The 22,698-nt window shown below is 39.4% G+C and overlaps 1 protein-coding gene across 5 annotated transcripts in view; it reads right to left on the minus strand.

Moving 5' to 3' along the window:
• The window catches only part of Dock3 (dedicator of cytokinesis 3), a 401,182-nt gene that overhangs the window by 76,474 nt on the left and 302,010 nt on the right, over nucleotides 1–22,698 (minus strand). For all 5 annotated transcript variants that reach the window (XM_057766540.1, XM_057766539.1, XM_057766538.1 and 2 more), the window contains exons 25-27: nucleotides 19,637–19,764; nucleotides 16,723–16,869; nucleotides 13,729–13,827 (exon numbers count right to left, since the gene is read on the minus strand). In XM_057766540.1, the coding sequence (XP_057622523.1) occupies nucleotides 13,729–13,827; nucleotides 16,723–16,869; nucleotides 19,637–19,764 (374 nt within the window). The remainder of the gene's footprint in view (nucleotides 1–13,728; nucleotides 13,828–16,722; nucleotides 16,870–19,636; nucleotides 19,765–22,698) is intronic.

Consider the following 22,698-nt stretch of genomic DNA (forward strand, 5'->3'; position numbering starts at 1 on the left):
TCTAGATCCACACCTAAATCTTAAAGCAAGCCCAGGGCAGACTAGCACCCTGAGTCCACAGATATCACTCTGCAAGCAAAAGTAGAGTCTCAATCAAGCATTTGATAGTAAGAACATGTTTTTTTGAATATTAGGAACACTTTGATTGTTAAGAAAAACACTTTATGAATGGGAGTGTAAAAATCCAAAAATTCCTGGGGCTGAAGTCGATGGTAGAAGGTATACTTAGCATACCCAACAGCCCGTGTTTAACTCCCAATACCACCCCCAAACAAAACCCTAAAACAAAACAAAGCAAAAACCTGTAATAAATCTGTGTCCATGAAAATAATGAGGTGAATAAGACTAATTAAACAATTCAGTATTACATAATCCAAGGAGAATGTACTATCTAGCTTTGTGAACATGACAGAGTCAGCTGGAAAGAAAGAACCTTAACGTAAGTATTGCTTCCATCAGACTGTCATGTGGGGAGTTTTTTTTTTTAAATTAATGTTTGATGTGGGAGGGGACTATTCAGTTGTGGGTTGTGCCATCTCTGGGCTGGTCTTGGGTTGCTTAAGAAAGCAAACTGAGTAGGCCATGCAGAGTAAGCCATTAAGTGGCGCTTTTCCATGGTCTCCACTTTTAGTTCCTGCCTCCAGATTCCTGTCTCTAGTTTCTGCCTTTGCTTCCCAATGATGGGAATAATGGGAATTAATGTAACCTGTAAGCTAAATAAACTCCCTCCTCTCCTAAGCTGGTTTTAGTTAGAATTTTATCACAGTAACAAAAGCAAACAAGGACAAAAAGTTTAGTAAGGAAAAATGGATTATTCTCAGAAATTACTGAATTTTGTTACATTTCACGTTTCCCGATTTATATTTTCTGTAATGATTGTTCTGTTTCTTTAAGAGACAAGCCATGCCCACTCCCTTCCTACTTTCAGCCTCAGAGCTTTCTCTCTTCCTATCCCCTTTTCCTTTCCCCCTTCTCTCTCTCTCTCTCTCTCTCTCTCTCTCTCTCTCTCTCTCTCTCTCTCTCTCTCTCTCTCTCTCCTCTTCTCCCTTGTTTCCTTCCCCTCCATAATCCACCTAATAAATGTCTAACTTTACTTTGTATGGTATGTTTATCCTTCTCTCTTGCCTGCTGGCAGCAGTCACATAGTCACATGGAGAGCTGCCGCGTGGTCTTGTGTGCTGCCCTGCTCGGGACTGGCTGCTTTTGGGACCCTCGCAGCTTGCAGCAAACCCATCTGCATGGTGTGCCTATCTGTCTGCCCCTTGCCTGCCTGCCGCCCACATGGCTAGCTGCTGGGGACGCCCAGGGGACCAGTCACCTTTGGAGACCTGCTGAGTGGTGTGCCTGGGCCCTGCCTGGGACTGGCTGCTCTCGGGACCGGCAGCAAATCCATTTTATTTTCTCTATTTACTTTAACACTCAACTATAGAACTATAGCATCCACAAAAAACAAAGACACTAGAAGCCACGGGGATAAAATAGTTTTAGAGCCTCTAAATAGCTCATTCTCTAGAGAATTGTTATTATTTGACCTGTTTGGCAGCTCTTTGAACAAGCCTATTGTCCAGGGCTTGTCTTTATTTAATTTAACTCAGAGCTTATCTAGCGATCCCCAGGACATCTGTTGAAAAAAAGTCACATAATTTAACATTCTAGATACATAACACATTCACACTAGTTGGAACAAAAGAGATCTGCCAAAAAGCTTCAAGGAAAATCTGATAATGAAGTATCTATAGGGACCTGTGAAAAGATTTGATATATTCCTTAGATTCTAGAAGGCCACACATGTGCTGGGCTGCTCATACTGCCAGAAAAAAACTCAAGAAGCTCAAATCTCTCCTCTCTGACTGAACATGAGGTTCTGTTCAAACAGAACTCCAAAAACACAGAGCTAAAAAACATGCTGAATTACTAAAGGTGAGCCCAGGATACACACAGAGCCCTTAGCAAAACAGAGAGATCTATTGATTTTGAGAATCTAAGAAAATATCTTTGTATTTGTTACATGATCATCAATTTAACTAATTGGAAACATCTGTGGACATTAGCAATCTAAAATATAGACATTAAAGAATTAGTTCAGGAAAAATAAGTCAGTAATGAAACATTACGGCTGCTGGTGGTTCATGCCTTTAATCCCAGCACTCAAGAGGCAGAGGCAGGTGAATCTCTAAGTTGGAGGCCAGCCTGGTCTACACAGAGAGTTTCAGGATAGCCAGGGTCACACAGAAAAACTCTGCCTCGAAAAAAAAAAAAAAAAAAAAAAACAAAACCAACCAACTACATAAACAAAAAAACAGCAGCAGCAGCAACAAAAACAACAAAAACCCACAACGAACCCTGGGGTGGAAGTAATCTGATTGGCAGAGTTGTCACATTAGATAAAAGTCTAGTTTCTTCCCAGACATGTGGGATGGCACGACGAGAAACAAATCTAAGGTCACAGACAGAAAAGGTAAAGAAAGAATTTCATTCTGATGGCATAGAAAACATTTTCGAAATAATAGTAGCAGAAAAACTGACAGATTTTAGTGATAGAGATGCTAGCCCAGACACAGAACAGACAAGACCAGAAAAGAATGTTCTCTTGTCATATCATAATTAAACTATGAAATATATAGAACAAAGAATACACATTTAACGTAGAGGAGAAACACTGAGCCATCTAGAAAGAAGCATAGTTCTCTTGCTTTAGTATGAAAGTATCAAATCATTTCATCACTGTTTGTTGAGAACTCCTCTTTCTTCATTAAACTGTCTTAGCTTCACCACTAGAAATTAATAGTGTAAATATAAAGATTTATCCCTAAACTCTTTAGCTTAGTTTTACTGATTTATGTAACTATCTTTTTGCACGTATCAATTCTTTCTAAAGACAAAGTCTTACTGTGTGGCCCTGACTGACTCAGCCTTGAACTCACAGAGATCTGCCTGCATCTGCCTCAAGTGCTGGGATTAAAGGACTGTGCCATCATGCCCCAGCTTGCCAGTGTCAATCTTGATTACTTGTTTCTTTGTAGGAAGTTCTGGAGTGGGTAAATGTTAATCTTCTGATATTGTACTTTTTCAGCAATCCCTTTCAATAAAAATTGCATCAGTCTCTGCAAAATGGAAGTGGAATTTTGATAGGGTTTGCATCAAAACTGAAGATTAATTTAGAAAGTATTCCCATGCTAATGTAAAAATTTCTAATCCATAAAAACATACATGAATTACCTTTCCATCTATTTGAGTTTTAATTTCTTTTCCTAATTATTTTATTCATCTTTATATAATACATACATATTTTTATATGTGTGGTATACATATGTGCACACCGGCCTTCTATTTTATAAGATGGGGTCTTTGACTGACTCAGAGAGATTGGCTGGGCAGTGAGTTCTGGGAATGCTTTGTCTCCACTTTCTTACCACCTGGACTATTGGCATAAACCTATACCCAGCTTTATATGTGGGTGTTGGGAATCCAAATTCAGGTTCTCATACTGTGCAATAAGTATTTTGACTGAGCCACTATCTCAGCCCAGAATTATTTTTTCTACTTCAATTTTATCACTCTTCTTAAAATAAAACTAATGAAATACATAAAGTGAACTCTTGTACTTGACACTCATGACAGCTATCATTTGTTGTGGAATAAAATATTTGTTTAACTATGTAAAGATGTGTTGCTGTTCTACCTTGTCTGTATAAGGCACCTGATTGGTCTAATAAACAGCTGAATGGCAAACAGCTAGCAGAGGAGGGATACGCAAGTTGGCAGGCAGAGAAAAAAAGGGGACCAGCTAGCCAGACTAGAGAAAGGAGGAAAGCAGGATGGACAGTATGCAAATGAGGTAAACGAGACTCAGCTGCACACAGACTAATGGAAATGGTTTAAATTTAAAAAGGGGTAGCTAGAAACAAGCCTAAGTTAAGGTTAAGAATTCATAATTAATAGTAAGTCGCTGTGTCATGATTTGGGCTGGCAGTCCAAGAAAGCCTGTTCATCAGCACCAAGATCTCTATATTGTCTTTCCTAAGCATTGTCTAAGAAAACTGTTGGCCTACCTCAATGTTGTTCACATGAGGTACCAAATTGAAAAGGGCGCCTGACACACTGGGGCTAGTATTAGGAAGAAAGATCAAAAAGCATGATATTGGCTGGGCGTGGTGGCACACTCCTTTAATACCAGCACTCAGAGGCAGATGAAGCTCTGTGAGTTTGAGGCCAGCCTGGTGTACAAAGCAGATGCTAGGACAGCCAGGATAGTTACACAGAAAAATCCTGCCTCAAAAAACCACACACACACACACACACGAAGGCGGCTATTCCTTGTCTGTGTTTCGAATGAAGAGTCACCTATTTGTATGCTACTCAGAAAGACTCCCACAGTGAGTTCCCAAAATCCAGAAAACAAGACAATCTTCCTACAAATAATCCTCATCTTTGCTCCTCTTCCTGGAACACACTCTCCTTTCTCTCACACACTTGATAAAGGCCATTCACAGAGGCACTGAAGATGATGACATAGAGTTCCGGGTCCAGTCTTAGTGAGGCTCACAAGGCAATCTGCAGATTAGGGTTCTTGGGTCCCCTTTGCAGTCTCTGACCCTGTCCCCTTATTCCTTCATGGGGTCACAGAGATACGGACTCTGGGAATGGACCCTCTTCTCTAGCACCCCCTCCTTTTTTTTTTTTTTTTTGTCTTCCAAGGCACCTTTTGCTTCTTGGATGCACTTGGCAGGAAATGAGGATGCAGGAATGCCCTGCAAGCCTGGATCAAGGGCTAGCACTTTAGAGGAGGTTGATATCTCCCCATGTTCCTGTTGTGGTCTCCTTCTCAGAATTATTTTTATAAGCAGTTTTCATATTATTTAGTGCTAGTAAATAGAATATGACTGTGTTTTGAAACTCTGCTGAATTTATTTATTCTATTTTTTTATGAAGCAGAGTTGGGACTTATTTTATTACTATTATTACTGCTTTTTTTTTTTTTTTTTTTTTTTTTTTGAGACAAGGTTTCTCTATGGAGCCCTGACTGTCCTGGAATTCACTTTGTAGACTACACTGGCCATGGACTCAGAGATCCCTATGCCTCTGCCTGACAAGTTCTGGGATTAAAGATTTGTGCAACTATGCCTAGTTGGGGCTTATCACAGATATTTTAAGATGGATTTTAAGCATAAAGGTTAATAGAGAGGGGCCCCACGGAAGAAAGCATAAAGTGGGCTTCTCCAAGGAAGGGTCATTGTTTACTTTCGTTAAATGTTGTTGTCATTGGCTACCTTAGAGTTTACAGAATGTAAAGTCATGCTATCTGTAGGTAGACACTTTTACTTTCTTTCTAATTCACATACCCTTTACTGTTTTCCTCACCCCTAGCTACTTCAGGCACGTTCTTCAGCATTAACAACGAATATCAATGACTAAAGCAGTTACTCTTCTGTTATTGAGTATGACACTACCTATGGATTTTTTACGGGTACTCTTTACCAGATCAAACATTGTTTTTTTATTTCTAGTTTGTTGAATAATTTGTTACAGAAAATGGACGTTTATTTTACAAATTTATTTTCTGTCATTAATAGGAAAATCATGTGGGGTTTTTTTTTGCCCTTGATATATCCTTGGATAATGGGATGTTACACTGTTTGACTTCTATGTGTTATGCTAGTCTGACATTCGATCAATGTATTTACTCATATTATGTTGGAGGATTTAGATGTTATACACACACACATGCACATTATGTGTGGGTATGTGTGTGCACATGCAGGTGTGGTGGTATAATGCATTGGGGATTGAACCCAGGACCTCTATACCCCTGAAATAGATGATACCTACCCCTGCTGTCATTTAGCTGAAGACTGTTTTTTGCTTATATTCACAATGGGACATTTCTGATTTTTAACAATGATTTCATAAAATGACCTGGAAAATGTTCTCTTTTTGTGAAAGATTTTGGCATTCAATCTTCTTAAAATTTTTGGTAGAATTATCAAATTATTTAACATTCCTCGTGTATTTTCTTCTTTATATATTGATACCTGTCCAAAAATCTTACCTATTTTTACTTTACTCAAATAGCACTACTCCTGATGAATTGTTCCTGTTATGAGTAAAAAATGTCCCTTTCCATCTCTTCTGATTGATTTTAGTTTGAAGTCAACTTTGTTAGAAATTAGTATGGCCACACCTGCTTGTTTCTTAGGTCCATTTGCTTGATAAACCTTTTCCCAGCCCTTTACTCTGACTAGATGTCTGTCTTTGTGGTTGAGGTGTGTTTCTTGTAAACAGCAGAATGTTGGATCCTGTTTTCGTATCCAATCTCTTAGCCTGTGCCTCTTTATAGGTGAGTTGAGTCCATTGATATTAAGTGATATTAATGACCAGTGGTTGTTAACTCTGGTCATTTTTATTTTCTTTCTTTCTTTTTTTTTTGGTAGTAGAGTTTGTGTGTTTCCCTTCTTCAAGTTGTGCTGGTGAAGGGTCATTAGATGTCTGAGTTATTGTGGGCATTGTTGGACTCCATGGGTTGTGATTTTCCTTCAATTACTTTCTGTAAGGCTGGATTTGTGGCTACGTATTGTTTAAATTTGTTTTTATCCTGGAAAATTTTGTTTTCTCCATTTATAGTGAACGAAAGCTTGGCTGGGTATAGTAGTCTCATAAAGTACTCATAAAACAATACCTAGTGTGCAAAATCTGTGCTTTGGGACCTGCTGTGGGTTACGTTAATAAAAACCTGATTGGCTGATAGCATGGTGAGAAGAGATTGGACAAGACAGCCAGACAGAGGAATGATGGGAGGAGGAAGGGGAGTGAGGAAAGAAAAGCCAGCCAGCCGCTGAGCAAATAAAACATGTAAAGATGAGTCAGCAAGCCATGAGCCACAAGGCAAAGTACACACAGAAATATGGATTAATTTAAATGAAAGGGTTAACTAATAACAAGCCTATGCTATCAACCGAGCATTTATAATTATTATAAGCCTCTGAGTGTTTGAGAGCAGCTGTGGGACAGGAAAACTTGCATCTACAGAGACCTGATGTAATATTAGAAATCTTGAGGACTAGCAAATGAATTATGATGGCTCTTATACTGTATTCAGCTCTGTCATTCAAGTCAATGGAAGGATGTTTATGTAAAGATAAGGAAAGTAGCAATAGAATTCAAGTTGTGAGCCAATCACTACGCTAAATGCATCCACACACATATATTCCTTCAACCCTTACAACACTCTATCGTACAGTGTTTTCATTTTACAGACATAGACAGTAAAACTAAACAAAGTCCAATAGATCTGACCTTTTCTTTTTTTCTATTTTGTTTTTCGAAACAGGGTTTCTCTGTGTAACAGCTCTGGCTGTCCTGGAACTCACTCTGTAGACCAGGCTGACCCGAAACTCACAGAGATCTTTCTGCCTCTGCTTCCTGAGTGCTGGGATTAAAAGTGTGCACCACCACCGCCCTGCTGATCTGCCTTTAAAAAAATATTTATTTGTATATGGGGGAGTGTATGTACCACAGCATGCATGTGAGGGTCAGAGGACAACTTTCTGTAGCTTAAGTCTCTTTGCTCTGAGTCAGGGCCTCTCATTTTTGCTGCTTTGCTATGTACACATATTTCTGACTGATTTTTTCCATCTCCACATCCAATCTCACCATGGGAGTACTAAGATTACGAGTCAGTGCTGCTACATCTGGCTCTTCATATAGGGTTCTACAGATAGAACTAAAGCTATCGTGTGTATATGTGAGTGTGTGTGTGTGTGTGTGTGTGTGTGAGAGAGAGAGAGAGAGAGAGAGAGAGAGAGAGAGAGAGAGAGAGAGATCCCTGCATTCTTACATTGAAAGTGAGATGGCAAGATAGGAGAATCCCTGGAAGGTCATGCGTCAGATACCACAGTGTACACAATGAAAATCAAGGATCGACACTGAAGTTTTCCTATAGTCCACAGGCATACCATGATACATGCATGCTTCCTCCCCACACATATACATATATCTCTTACACACACACATACACACAAATATAAAAAGTATATAAATGATACATAAATAATGCTGTCATAAAAAGCACATGAACAGATTCCTTCCATATTTAATGTGGTACACTGAACATGTTCTCTTAATTATGTATCTCTTCAAATTTTAAAAGTGACAGTCAAGAAAATGAAATACAGGGATTCACAGAGACAAAACAGGAGAGAATACAATAATCAAATGAGCTGAACAAATATGGAAAACTTTAAAAGGAAGAAATCGGGGTTGAAGAGATGGTTTTCTAGTTAAGAGCACTTACTACTCTTCCATAGGATCCAATTCTGTTCCCAGCATCCATGTAGGGCAGCTCACAAAAACCTTCAGTGCCAGCTCCAGGGAATCTAATACCTCTAGTCTTGGAGGGCACCTGTATGCATATGCAAATACTTCCCCTAACACATAATTCAAAATAAAACAAATCTGTCAGGAGATCTTATCTGCTTCCAATTTCCAGGTGGATCTATATATGTTTTTCTTTAGGTTCACCTTATTATTTAGCTTCTCTGGGATAATGAACTATAGGCTCAATGTCCTTTGTTTATGGCTAGTATCCATTAATGAGTGAGTATATACCATATTCATCTTTTTGGGTCTGGGTTATCTCACTCAGGATAGTGTTTTCTAATTCCATCCATTCACATGCAAAATTCAAGATGTCATTGTTTCTTTACCACTGAGTAGTACTCTAAAGTATAGATGTGCCACACTTTCTTTATCCATTCTTCCATTAAGCGACATCTAGGTTGTTTCCAGGTTCTGGTTATTACAAATAATGCTGCTATGAACATAGTTGAACAAATGCTTTTGTAGTATGATTGAGCATCTTTTAAGTATATTCCCAAGAGTGGTATTGCTGGATCCTGAGGTAGGTTTACTCCCAATTTTCTGAGAAACCGCCACACTGATTTCCAAAGTGGTTGCACAAGTTTGCATTCCCACCAGCAACGGATGAGTGTTCCCCTTACTCCACATCCTCTCCAGCATAAGCTATCACTAGTGTTTTTGATCTTAGCTGTGCTGACAGGTGTAAGATAGTATATCAAAGTTATTTTGATTTGCATTTCCCTGATAGCTAAGGAAGATGAACATGTCCTTAAGTATCTTTTGACCATTTGAAATTCTTCTGTTGAGAATTCTCTGTTTAGTTCAGTACCCCCTTTTTAAATTGGGTTATTTATAATTTTAATGTCTAATTTCTTGAATACTTTATATATTTTGGAGATCAGTACTTTATCTGATATGGGGTTGGTGAAGATCTTCTCCCATTCAGTATGTTGCCCTTTTGTCTTACTGTGTCCTTTGCTTTACAGGAGCTTCTCAGTTTCAGGAGGTCCCATTTATTCATTGTTGCCCTTATTGTCTGTGCTATTGGGGTTATACTTAGGAAGTGGTCTCCTGTGCCCATGCATTGAAGGCTACTTCCCACTTTCTCCTCTATCAGGTTCAGTGTGGTCAGATTTATATTGAGGTCTTTGATCCATTTGAACTTGAGTTTTGGGCATGGTGATAGATATGGATCTATTTTCATTCTTCTATAGGTTGACATCCAGATATGTGGGGGGGGGAGAGAAGGAAGCAGAAAAGGGGAAGAGAAGAGGAGAAGGGGAGGGTTGGGGAGAGCTTGAGGGAATGGGACAGTTGAGATGGAGGAAGGACAGATATGAGAGCAAGGAAAGAGATATCTTGATTGAGGGAGCCATTATGGGGTTAGCAAGAAACCTGGCTCTAGAAAAATTCCCAGGAATCCACAAGGATGACCCCAGCTAAGACCCTAAGAAATAGAGGAGAGGGTGTCTGAACTGATCTTACCCTGTAGTCAGACTGATGATTATCTTAAATATCACCATAGAACCTTCATCCAACAACAGATGGGAACTGAGGCAATGATCCACATCGGAGCACTGGACTGAGCTCCTAAGGTCCAGTTAAGAGTGGAAGGAGTGAGAGTATGGGCAAGAAATTCAAGACCATGAGGGGGTCATCCACTGAGACAGTTTTCTTGAGCTAATGGGAGCTAACCAACTCCAACTGGACTGGGAATGAACCAGCATGGGAACAACCAAGCCCCTCTGAAGGGGGTTAACAGCTGGGGCAGACTGAGGGGCCACTGACAGTGACACTGAGATGTGTCTCTACTGCAGATACCGGCTTCATGGGATCCTATTCTCTTTGGATGTAAACCTTGCTCAACCTAGATGTAGTAGGGAGGGCCTTGGACTTTCCACAGGGTGAGGTGCATGGCACTTCCTTAGGGTTAGAGGGGTGGGGGGAGGGTATGTGGAGGGAGAGGGAGGGGACTAGGAGGAGGGGAGGGAGTGGGAATTTGGATTGGTATTTTTTAAGTAATAATACAAAAGAAAGAAAAAAAAAACCAGTAGCCACACTAGTTTGAAATAGAAACCGGGCAGTACACGCCTTTAATCCAGTGTTATGCACCTTTAATCCCAGCACTAGAGAAGAATATGATACATAAGAAGGCAGCTGTCAGACACAGTCTCATTCTGAGATTCATGGAGGCAGGATCACCATTTCAAACTGGGGTACAGTTAAGAGCCCGTGGCTGGCTGTTTTGATTTTCATACCTTAGGTTGAACCCCAATTTCTGTGTCTGGGTTTTTATTAATCGTGTTATGACTAGACACTTTTGTGGGACTTGGGAATGAAGGATAAAAATAGCAAACTAGTTTCAAGTCTCTCTGAATCCCCTCTGCTATCTCACTCATGTCATTAGGTAATTAGTCTTTTCCTATCCCATCAGAAAACCGAGAAATGTTTTCTGGAGTTGGGTGATCACTCAGTATTTGTTTTCAATACAGCAAAAGTCGAAATCTGAGATACCAAAATAAAAACAGGACTTTTTTTGTATAAGCTGATGGCTTATGCCAAAGCAAATTTATTAAGAAGTAATGTGTATTATAGACAGTTTGCAGCAGGGGTGGGGCAGAGTCTGTAGAAAGCTATTATACAATGGGATGGAGCTAATCAAGCAATATTACACAGAAGAAACACAGTATAGCCCAAGGGTGTCATAGGTCAAGCATACAGTGGCCTGGAGACTAATAATTCCAATTTCTTCAGGGGAAAATCCAGGGTCCCAGGAACCCAAACCTTAAGTCCTTTGAGGCCCTGGGCCCAGGCCCAGACTAGGACTTGTCATGCACACACCTGAGCAAGGACACAGAACTCACGTCCTTCCTGTCCCCTCATCAGGGCCTCTAAGAAGCCTTGGGTCAGCCTGGCGCCCAGTGGCACTGTTTGGGAGGGTTAGGAGGTGTGACTGGTTGGAGGAGTATGAAAGTGTGGGCAGGCTCTGAGGTCTCAAAAGCCACATGCTTTTCCCTGCCTACAGTTTGAGATATGAGCTCTCCGCTCACTGCGCCTGTCTTATGTCTGCAGCCTGCTGTCCCCACCAGCAGGATCCTAACCCTTTGCAACTTCAAGCCCAGAGCACACTCTATTCTGTAAGCTGCCTTGGTCATGCTGTAAAAACAGGAATTTAAAGAAAGTTTATATGTTAAACTGGAACACTCGTGGATTCTATTTTTACATATTAATGTCTTTTACTTATCATACAAAATAATGGGTTTCATTATGACATTTTTAAAGATATAGAATACTGAACGTATTCATCACCCTATTACCCCCCCCCATCATTTCCTTCTGGTCATTGTCCCCATTCCAAATTTTATATATATATATATTTTTTAACATTTGTTTCATCATTTATGAGAGACACAATATTTTCGAGTTCAAGAGAACAAATCTACATATTCACAAGTAAGACAAACCCTGTTCATAACTAAGATTTCAAAACAGCAGCACCAGACTTTACTTTTAGATACAAACTGACATTGAGGAATCTTCTCCCTATAGGAAGAAAGTCTTTAATACAAAAGACAGAAAATGTGCCAGGCATGGTGGTAGAATTCCTGTAATCTCAGCTTTCAGGAGGTAGAGATATGAAGATTGCTAGTTTGAAACTAGCCTGCCAGTTTGAGTTCAAGGCCAGCCTCAGCCACATATCAAGATCCCATTCCTTGCAAAAATAAGGCCATGATATAACTCATTGGTAAGGGCAAGCCAAGGAAGGTCTGAGGTTCAATCCCAGAACTACAAAACAAAATAAGCCAGACTGAAACAAAGAAGAGGACATCTTTAAGGAAAAAGAATGACCTCATAGCATCAGAATGCTGTGACAATGAGTCAGGCTGAGAGGAGTGGTGTACTAAGTGACAGCCAGAGTGCAGAAGCCAGAACACAAACAAATATAAACATATTAGAAATGAGGCAATCAAGTTTTGGACAAACAACATGTACAAGAAAGGAAATATAATACATCTCTTGGCTCACCACCAACTCAAACAAAACTAACCAATAATAAATAAAACTGTATAAAGTCTACATCGGAAGAATAGAAGGAAAGGTTGGGCATGTGAGAGAGGAATAATTGAAGAGAAGAAAATAGATAATTAACAATCGCTAAACATTTTCAGTAGAAGCTCCACAAAGAACAGTAAATTAAAAACTAGCGGTTCTTGAAGAGTAGGGATGACTTGCCAAGCTAAATCAAGGAACCATATTTAATATATTATAAACTGTGTGGATAGATATAGTGTTTATAATCGTATAAATATGTTTTTGTAATAAAAATAAACAGTTATAAATGGGAAACGGGGAGCAGTTGGAAATTTTAATTAAAAAAGAATAAAAAAAGAAAAAGAAAAAAAAACAGTTATAAGTGAATGATGTTGGTCTGGTTGAGACTCAGTATCACACATAGGATGAAAACAATCTAGAAGAGGCAAGTCTGTATGTTCTAGCTCTACACCTCAGCTTGAGCATTGCTTGGCCTCTGTTTGGGTTCTGATTGTCTTTTGATTCATTTGACAGGTTATATATGATACCAACCTGCAGAGATCTGTCTGTGGATAGGAGGCAGAATCAGATACCAAAAGGTGATAACTAATATTAAGTGACACAACAGAGTTAGTAAAACTAAGATAAGCAGAAAAATAGTAGGATGGGATGCACTGCTATAAAGTGCAAGTGACTGTTTTGAATAAAAGCAGAACACAGACCTAAAGTCTGCAATAGTCCTTAGCCCAGGTAGGCAGCAGCATGCTATGATGTAGACATAACCCCAGCAGTCGGCGAGCAGCCCGTCCTATGCTCAGCAAGGGTAATGTTCTGTTGTCTGGACTCCAGGCTAATTTCTTTGTGCCATCTCCCCTCAGTACTTCAAATTCAAAGCCTGGCAGCTCAAGGGAGAAGGGGTATACCCTGGCTCTCAGACGTATTTTCCAGAGCTACATTCAAATAAAGAATTGTTGTCAGCATCATCATTAATATTATAGTTATTAAAGCAGTAAACCCTGTCTGTGAAGAACTATGCATAAGAAAGGGAGTATTTTAGATTTCCTGACCCCAGTGTGTTTCAGGTTATTCTCTAATAGAGGCACATGTTCACAAGGCTGCTCTCAGCTAGATAAAAAACTTCAAATGTCAGCCTGGGGTTTAGGGAATGTAGAGGGCACTGCCAGATTTCAGCTTCTGGAGGCCATGTACTTGCTTTAAACTACTGAATCCTATACCCCAGGCGGTAATGGCCACTTGAACACAACCCCCAGACAAGGAGAAGTCTATTGGTAGCTGTGGATGCCGACTTCCTGTGTATAAAGCCAGCACTCTGTTGCCTACCTTGAGTTCATCTTTGCTCTGGAAGTTGTCTAAAAGGTGTTGGTAATGGGTGTCACACATCTGACGGAGCAATGAGAGGAGGCAGGACACATATTCACCCTGGGAACCAATTCAAAACAAAAACAAAAACAAAAACACTTAGCACAGTCAGTCACAGGGGCTTTGCTCTCCAAATCACAGAGGGTAGGAAGAGAAGGGAGGGTTTGAGATGGCCCCAAATGTTCATGGAGAAAGGTGACAATTAAGTTCTTGAAAATACACTTTTTTTTCTAGGAGTGCTTTGGAATTCTAATGAAGCTTCTGCAGCACAGGGTTATTAAAAAGCCTTCACTTATAACATATAGTACTGCAAAGTGAAGTATTATCATTTTTCTACAGCAAAGCCTAGCTAAATAGTCTTTAATCTCCAGATATGGGAGGAGACAGTTCATAGACACAGTCTTATTCTGAGATTCCTGGAGGCAGGATCACCATTTTGGACTGAGGTAGAGGTAAGATCCAGGGGCTGGCTGTTTTGCTTTTCTGGCCTTCAGGTTGAACCCCAACTTTTGTCTCTGGGTTTTTATTATTTGTGCTACATTTGGTGCCCAACATGGGGCTCAAACCAGTGACCCTGGGATTAAGAACCCCATGTTCTACATGTTCTACTGACTGAGCTGGCCAGGCGGGCTAGGGCCCCATGTGCAGCCCTGGTGGGAGTCCCACATGCAGCCCCGGTCTGTGTTGGTGGCTAAAAAGTCTCAGGAAAATGGCTTTTTCGTGAATTTTTACCCCCAAATAAAATCCTAGAGGAGAATATAAGATGGGAGGAGACATCTCATAGACACAGTCTCATTCTGAGATTCCTGGAGACAGATTTGCCATTTTGGGCTGAGGTAGAGGTAAGAGTCAGTGGCTGTTTTGCTTTTCTGACCTTTAGGTTGAACGCCAATTTCTGTCTCTGGGTTTTTATTATTCAAGCTACACATCAGAATACAGTAATCTGTACAGGCTACTTGGAAAAGGAACCTTTCTTTCTCTGAGTTTGGATCATCTGCAGGGAGAGGGCAGACATCCAACAAAGACATTCTGGGGAAGGGCAATTCAGCTGGGAAAATGGGATATAGGTGATCAAAGGAAAGGCAAAAGAATCAAAATTGATCTTTGGGAGGGAACAAGCAATGAACTTCAATGCATGTTTAAGTATGATGTTGAGTCTTTTAAGCCAACCAGGATACATTAAAACAGCACCACCACCAAAACCCCAATGTTTTAAGGTTTCCAAAGACAATGATATGTCAATTACTGGCATGGTTCTTAAAAGGCTGTCTCTTCAGAAAGGAAAAACTATTTTACCTAGATAATTTTCAAGTATTTCTAAATTCATGGACATTTTCAGTAGCCTTTAAACTTATCAAATTCTTTTTAGAGTCCTGAAACTACACATAAATCCATATATGTATATGAACTTCAGTTTTATCTGAAAATGAGCATAAGACATCATAATTAATTTGCTGTAGGGGCCAGATGAGTTTGTGTGGGGGGGACAGCATTGAAGCACAAAATCAAATATATAAAAGGTACCCAACAAATCACAGTTATCATAATCTATAGAAATGGATGGATTCATTAGTAACATCTGTTAAAGACTTAAAGTAGGATCAGATCACCTAGTAAGGGTTGTGTAAGTGTTGATTAAAAGACTGGGCTACCAAGACATGTCAGGGGACAGTTTACCTATAATGAGAGTGCCCTCAACAGGGGCTTCAAACAAAAATCTCATTAAATTTTTCTTATGGGATTTTACATGCTATGATTCTTTCACTGCTCATTTAGGTCACTATTGTTCTAAGCTGAAGTTCTAAATTTCTCTTCAAGACAGCCCATTTAAAAAGAACTGCTTAATACAGTTATCATGTCAGCCCATAAATCTCAAGCTTCTTTCATTGCCACTTGAGTCATGGACATACCCATGACAAATTAAAAGTTCCTCATCTGAAATCTTCAGCATCTAAATTGTTGAAGCTTACTTCAGGTTCCGCTTTAGAACAGATGGACGGTCTGATGTTCAATCCAGACATCTTACTTCTTATAACACAAATGAGTTCCTGATTATGTCTATTCCTAGGAATACTACAGACCTGTTCAATAGACAATGACTATAGTAAAAAAAAAAAAAAAAAGAAGACCAAGTCTTATGTTTTCAACAGGTGCTCGTAATGAAGGAGACACCTTTTCCAGAATGAATGGCCCAAAAACACATGCTCACCATGGCATGCTAGAGTTTGGCTTGTTCCCAGAGATGACTTTTTCAAAGAGAGTTCTGTAATCTCTCATCTGTCAAGTGAAAGAGTTTGTAGAAACTGTTTATCATGTTATCACACAAGGGCTTGAAAATTCACTCTGGATATGGAACTGGGATTGGGTGCCAAGGGTTCTGCCTCTATCCCATCTGAGATGCTTTCCTAGTTTATTTGTCTCCTAATTGTGTTATGTAAAATCACTATTTAGCAATACCATTGATAGTCTACCATATTATAATTTCCTTGATATTATCAATTTAGATACAGATACTATGGACTAAATCAACTAATCTGTAGACCCAAGATAATTATTCTGTCCTATATACTATTATTTAGGAGAACTATAAGTGAGGTTTCCTACAGGGCATGGCCTGCCTATCTTTTATCTTTTATCTTTATTCTTTCCCTACAGTTTTACTGTATCCTACTTCAATCAAAATTTATAGAAAGTGACTTAGCTTAACGGCAAAGACCAACTGAAACTATGGTAAGGAAACCATACAAGAAGCATTCCTTGAATCTTCCTTATGGAAGTATGAAACTAGAGCTTTCAGAGAGGAGGGGAGTAAGACTCAAGAAAGAAGAGGGTGGCATGCTGACAACCATGCAGGGAGGAAACGGAGATGAAAATGGTGAGATGGTGGGACAGGAGTGATGGGAGGAGCCCCAGGTTAGAAAAGAAAGCAAGAACACCTCAGTGTTAGTTACTAACAGTGATCTCGGCTGTGCACTGCGGGCACCGTTGCCCTCTTACCGCCTCCTGAGCATGTGATTTACTCATGATGGTGAGCAGAGTCTGTAAAAGCACATCCAGGAGGCTTTCCACCATCATCTCTACCTCCTCCATGACATCTGCCTCCTGGAGTGAGCAGGGAGAGAGCACACTGTTAGCATTAGGCCAAACAGATGTTCGGGTAGCAGCACTTACTAAGCCACATCAGGAGTGAGCTTTTGACTAGATCTCCAACACTGATCTCTCAGACTCACCAAGATGAAGTGTACAAGGAACCCAGGTTTTGGGAGGAAATGAGGTATGCCTGCCTCTGCTGTCTAGGCATGGTAGCTGAGGTCTTGCCTTTCCTAATGCCACCCACAAATTTCAATCTCAGGCAGACAAATGTTAACATACATGACAGAGATGGATGCCCTGAGTTAAAAGTTCTCTTTGGTTTCCTTAGAAAGCAAGCAAGCCTCTATCAGCACTGTGAGGATGGTAAAGCTGCACCCATGAGTGTGGCAGGGACTTTTTCACTAGTACAGGCATCTTTTTTTTTTTTTTTTAAATGAAGTTCTTTCCTTTCGTTTCTTTTTTCCCCACTGCTCTCAATTTTTGCAAACCTCTTCTATGGCCATTTCTAGCTCCTCAGTCTGTTGCTGTTCCCAGCTCATCTGAAAGTCTCTATTCTCAATCTATCTTTCTCTAACAGCTTTATAAAATAGAACATGCCTTCTCATTACAGGCTACTTTTCAGTTACTAGAATTTTAGAAGAGTTTTTATTACCCTTTCATAAACATCACACATTCATTTCAATTTTTTTAGAATTTGTCTTTCAAAGATATTCCTATTGACCCTTTCTTCAAAATATATTTTAAACTTATTTTGTGTCTGTGTGATGCACATGTATGCACCATTACCACCTCCACCACCACCACCTCCTTCATCATGAGACCAAGTTTTCAACTGAACCTAGAGTTTGCCATTTCATCCAGAATGGCTGACCATCAAGCCTCCTAGATCTTCCTTCCTGTTCCCCCATTCATTCCCTCCCCACAGTGCTGGGTTTATGGACATATGCACCATTATACCAGTTTTTTTTTTTTTCTGTTTTTTTTTTTTTTTTTTTTTGGTTTTTCGAGACAGGGTTTCTCTGTGGTTTTGGAGCCTGTCCTGGAACTAGCTCTTGTAGACCAGGCTGGTCTCGAACTCACAGAGATCCGCCTGTCTCTGCCTCCCGAGTGCTGGGATTAAAGGCGTGCGCCACCACCGCCCGGCTCATTATACCAGTTTTTATGTGGTGCTAGAGATCCAACTTCATGCCTTTGTGCCAGCAAAGCAAGCACTTTAAACATTGAGCCATCTTCCTAGACCTTCAAAAATATTTGTATTACTACTGATCATAATACTTACCTTCTAACCAGTTACCACCATTACACATTTACTGTGTGCCATTCACTGTTTGAGAACCTGACTATACTGAGATGAACTAGAGAGAGAATGTCTCTGACCTCACAGAACTTAAATTTACCTATTCATCAAATATAATTATATTCTGTCCCATTTCACATGAGGAATTAGTTCTGGGGGATAAAGTAACCTTTCCCTTTATCAAAGTGCTTATAACCCCTTTTCCTGTGATAAAGGTTTGAGCAGTTGTAGTCAACTAATTATACTCAGCTCTATATTCCTCCAAATACAACCAAACTACATCTTTCTGGTTTTTCACCGAATTCCATTCTTTCCTTTAAAAAAATCCTTCAATTTATCCCCCCTTTTGTTTTATCAATAAGCTACCTCATACGTGACTTTGGTCTACTGTAGATATTATGTACTTGGTATAGCTTCTGTGAGATCTGGTGGGAAAGAGAGTTGTCAGGTCTTGTCTGGAGCAAAAAGCAAACAACTGGGTCACTACAAGCAGAATAGTCACTTTCTGGTAAGTTGGCCCTCTGTCATTAGATGGTACTTTAATTCAGGACAGTAGAGCTCCTTTTTGGGTTTTTGTCTTTTGCTCCAACAAGGAATGCCTTTGTTTTAGGTGCCTCTTTTGCTCTACCTCAGTAGTCTAGCTTTGTATGTTATCACCTGGACCATGTTCTTTAATTTAAATGCTCTTTGAATTTTATTCTAGGAGCATTGACTTTAAAACACCATATAACAAAATCCATGCTTATTCGCCATTCTATTTATAGTTTTCCCGTCCCCTAATTTTCTATAATATCTATTTCTTCTATTATAAGTATACAAAATAGTATGAAAATAATTCTACTCTCACCCATGCCTTTACTTTTCTCCTACCTCCATCTCTTTCCTTTTACTACATATTTTCTCAAAAAAAAAAAAAAACAGAGAAAAGAAGATGAAAACATTACTAGTTGAAACCTGACTTCTAAAGAATGATTATACATCCCACAGGACTTAGCACTCTGTGGGTAGCATACAGCTATAGCATATCCTGATCTCATCTGGCAAGATGTAAAGGTGCCATGGGTAGAATCAAGCTGTCTGAAAGCTGAAAGAAAAGTCTGAATAAGCAAGCTTCCTCTGCCCTCTAGACTAGGTTTTTCTCCTGATATTTGTACTTATAATTCTAAGAAAACTCACAAGAATCCAGAATTAATAACTGTTGATAGAAACAGAAGATGGAACATGACTGGGCTTTCTGATACAAGGGAAATTATATATCTGTGTTCATTTATAGTAGTATAGCAATTAATAGACCAAGAGTGCATCATATTGAGAATCCCGTGGGCATACACAGACTTCCATTCATTTGGGTACTTTCTTTTCACCAATAAAAGCATGTCTGACTGAGAAGTGAACAAAGTGATCAGTGTGGGTCAGCTCCTGACTACAGTATCATAAGATAAGGGCAGAGACAAGTGTAGACGAGTGTGGGGTCACTACCAGAGAGCTGGTCTTGACGATGGAGAAGATACTGCCCAGAATTCCTGAGCAGATTAGCAGCTCTTTCTGCTGCCTCAGGTGAAGATGAATGTGATGAAGAACCACAGGAAGCAGGATGCGGCGGGATTCTAGGAAAGAAAACAGAGATGAGGTTGTCCGTTGGAGGACAGCTAACTATTGCTAGAAGAAAGCGGCATTGTGGGACTTAAAGGAGATGAGATTAGGAACAGAGTCATAGTAGAGGCTACCCCCTTCTAAAAGTCTAAACATCCTGTGACTAGAAATTATAAGCAATCTTATGGTTCTCTATCTTTTTCTCCTGCATCATTGTTTTAGATTCCTACACTATAGCATTTGATATAAGTAGACGTTTGCTTCCAAATAATATCTTTTTAATGTTAAAGCACCAAATTAAAAGTAGTTAGTTTTAGCTGGGTGGTGGTGGTACTCTCCTTTAATCCCAGCACTCAGGAGGCAGAGGCAGGAGGATCCCTTTGATGTCAGCTTGGTCTATGAAGAGAGTTCTAGGACAGCTAGAGCTGTTACAGAGAAGCCCTGTTTCAAAAAACAAACAAAGAAACAAACAAAAAAATCCCAAACCCCAAACAAACAAAAACCAAAACCTCAAAACAAACAAAAAAGTAGTTTATAGTAAAAAATCCATGTCAATATCACACTTACCATGAACTACAATGACTAGATTTGTAGGCTTACTAGAAATTTCTAACTGCTCCTCTTCATGCCATGACTAAGCAGTCTATCATTCCTGTTCTGGTATGCATTCACCTTGTCAAACGATCTGGCTTGTTAGACTGCTATTGACAATGTTCACAACAACGAATGGAAAAGAAATGTAACCTTAGCCTGCCACAACCTTTGAACTCTTAATGTCTATCCTACTGTACACATTTAAATATCTTCCTTTTTCTTCTTCATGTTACCGGAATAGCACACCATGAAGAGGAAACCATGTTTGGAACCCCTAATTCAGACAGGCTGAATGATATTTAAGCTCCCACAGGCTTGATTTTCCCCTATGTAGAATGGGATGTTAAAGGCCTTTCCTACTAAATAAAATACAAGTGTGAGTATGTTTCTGTTACCCCAAACTTTTGTGTGGCAGTAACTGTGCACCCCTGCACATACTGTCCTACCTGTCCATAATTATTCAGTTGGATTAACAGAACACAAGCTATGGAAAATATAACTTATTATTTACATTAGACCATAGTTCCAATTGAACTTCAGAAATAATTTATTTCATTTTTATTTTATGCATATGGGTGGTTTTTTCTGCATTCCACATATATGCAGTGCCTACAGAGACCAGAAAAGGAGACTTTTCTTTCATTTCCCAGCTGCCCAGATCTGAAATAATCACACAAAACTATATTAATTGCAACACTGCTTGGCCTATTATTAAGGCTTCTTATTAACTAACTCTTACATCTTAAATTAACTCATTTATATTACTCTGTGTATCGTCATGTGGCTGTGGCCTACTGGTTAAGATTCTGTCTGGTGTCTATCTCCTTCGGCAGCTACATGGCATCTCTCTGATTCGACCCCCTCTTTTCTCCTCTATCTCTGCTTGGAATTCCCTCCTTGCTCTATTCTGCACTGTCATAGGCCCAAAGCAGCTTCTTTATTAACCAATGGTAATAAAACATATTCACAGCATACAAAGGGGAATCCTACACCACAGGATACTGGATTTGGTGGGATTGGAATTACAGATGGTTGATGCTGGAAACTGAACCCAGGTCATCTGGAAAAGCTGTCAGAAAACCATCTCTCCAGAAATAAAAAATTAAGTCAAAGATAAATTATATGATATATGACATTTTTATATTGTTTTATCAAATATTTATGATGTATTTAAAAAGAACAGGGTGATAGCTGTTCTACATTTAAAAGGATGTGTGGATAAAAAAGTTAATAGTATATTTTAGATCAAAAGAGAAAAACAGCTGGATTTATAACAAGCAATAGTTGCCTTCAATAAATTATCAGTTTGTTGTTAGAACATGCCAAAGATACCAGATTGGTATGCTCAGAGAATATAAGGATTGGTTATATGACATCACTGGTAAAGAGCATCTATAGCTTAACACTGAATTAGAATAAAATACAATTGAAAATTTGGTGGTGAATTATAAAATCTAATTATATAGTCCAACATTACATGAGTTTTAAGAAACAAATTCTTAAGTGATTGTGTACAGCAGCTGAACACACACAAAAATAACAAATAAAAGATGTCAGTGAGAGCAGTTGGCTGTTTCATTTTCTGTATTTTTGAAAGCCCTTTTTTCAGAAAACACATAAAACAAGAGTTATAAGCAGTGGATTTTAGGAACAGTGTCCAAATCACTGACAAAAGTTTTCAGTCTGGGGCAGAAGAAAGGAGTCCGTCAACGACAGCTACTGGAGAGGTCTGACTTCTTCAATGGCACTGTCGCCGTCACTGCTCTGCACTGGAAGAGCTGGGCTGTAGGCACACCTCCTTAGCTTTCCAAGCATATACAGCATTGAACTAGGAGTTGTTCTTATACTTTGAAGTCAAACTTTAAAAATTAACATGTAAAATTCCAATGATGAAGATCCAGATAGATGTTTTGCTGATGCTTCAGATTTATTCTTGTGCTTGGAGGTTTATTCTAAAACACTGGTATCCTACTTACATGATCAGGCTTATATTCGAATCAGCTGAAAGGTTGAACTTGACCACAAGCAATATAGTTTCAAGGATAAATCCAAAATCTCTTTCTGAAAGGTATCCTAGACTCCTGATTTATCAGTCAGGTTGTGAGGACCTCTAGGGAGTATGAAACACTTTCTGTACACTTCTATCTTTTTAAAAAAAATGGAAAAAAATCTGACTGCTGAGTCAAAGAAATAAGCAAGCACAGGGTTTCCCAGGTTCCCTTTCAGGGTCTTTTTAACTTTCTTGGCTCGTCCTTATATTCTTGGACTGGACCCTTTTCTTTTGTTTTCTCTCCTTCCCCTTTGTACTTCCATCTGACTGCTGCTTTGATAGGATCCCATAGCCAGCACACCGG

Source organism: Chionomys nivalis, chromosome 4, assembly GCF_950005125.1.
Source record: "Chionomys nivalis chromosome 4, mChiNiv1.1, whole genome shotgun sequence".
Taxonomy (NCBI): domain Eukaryota; kingdom Metazoa; phylum Chordata; class Mammalia; order Rodentia; family Cricetidae; genus Chionomys; species Chionomys nivalis.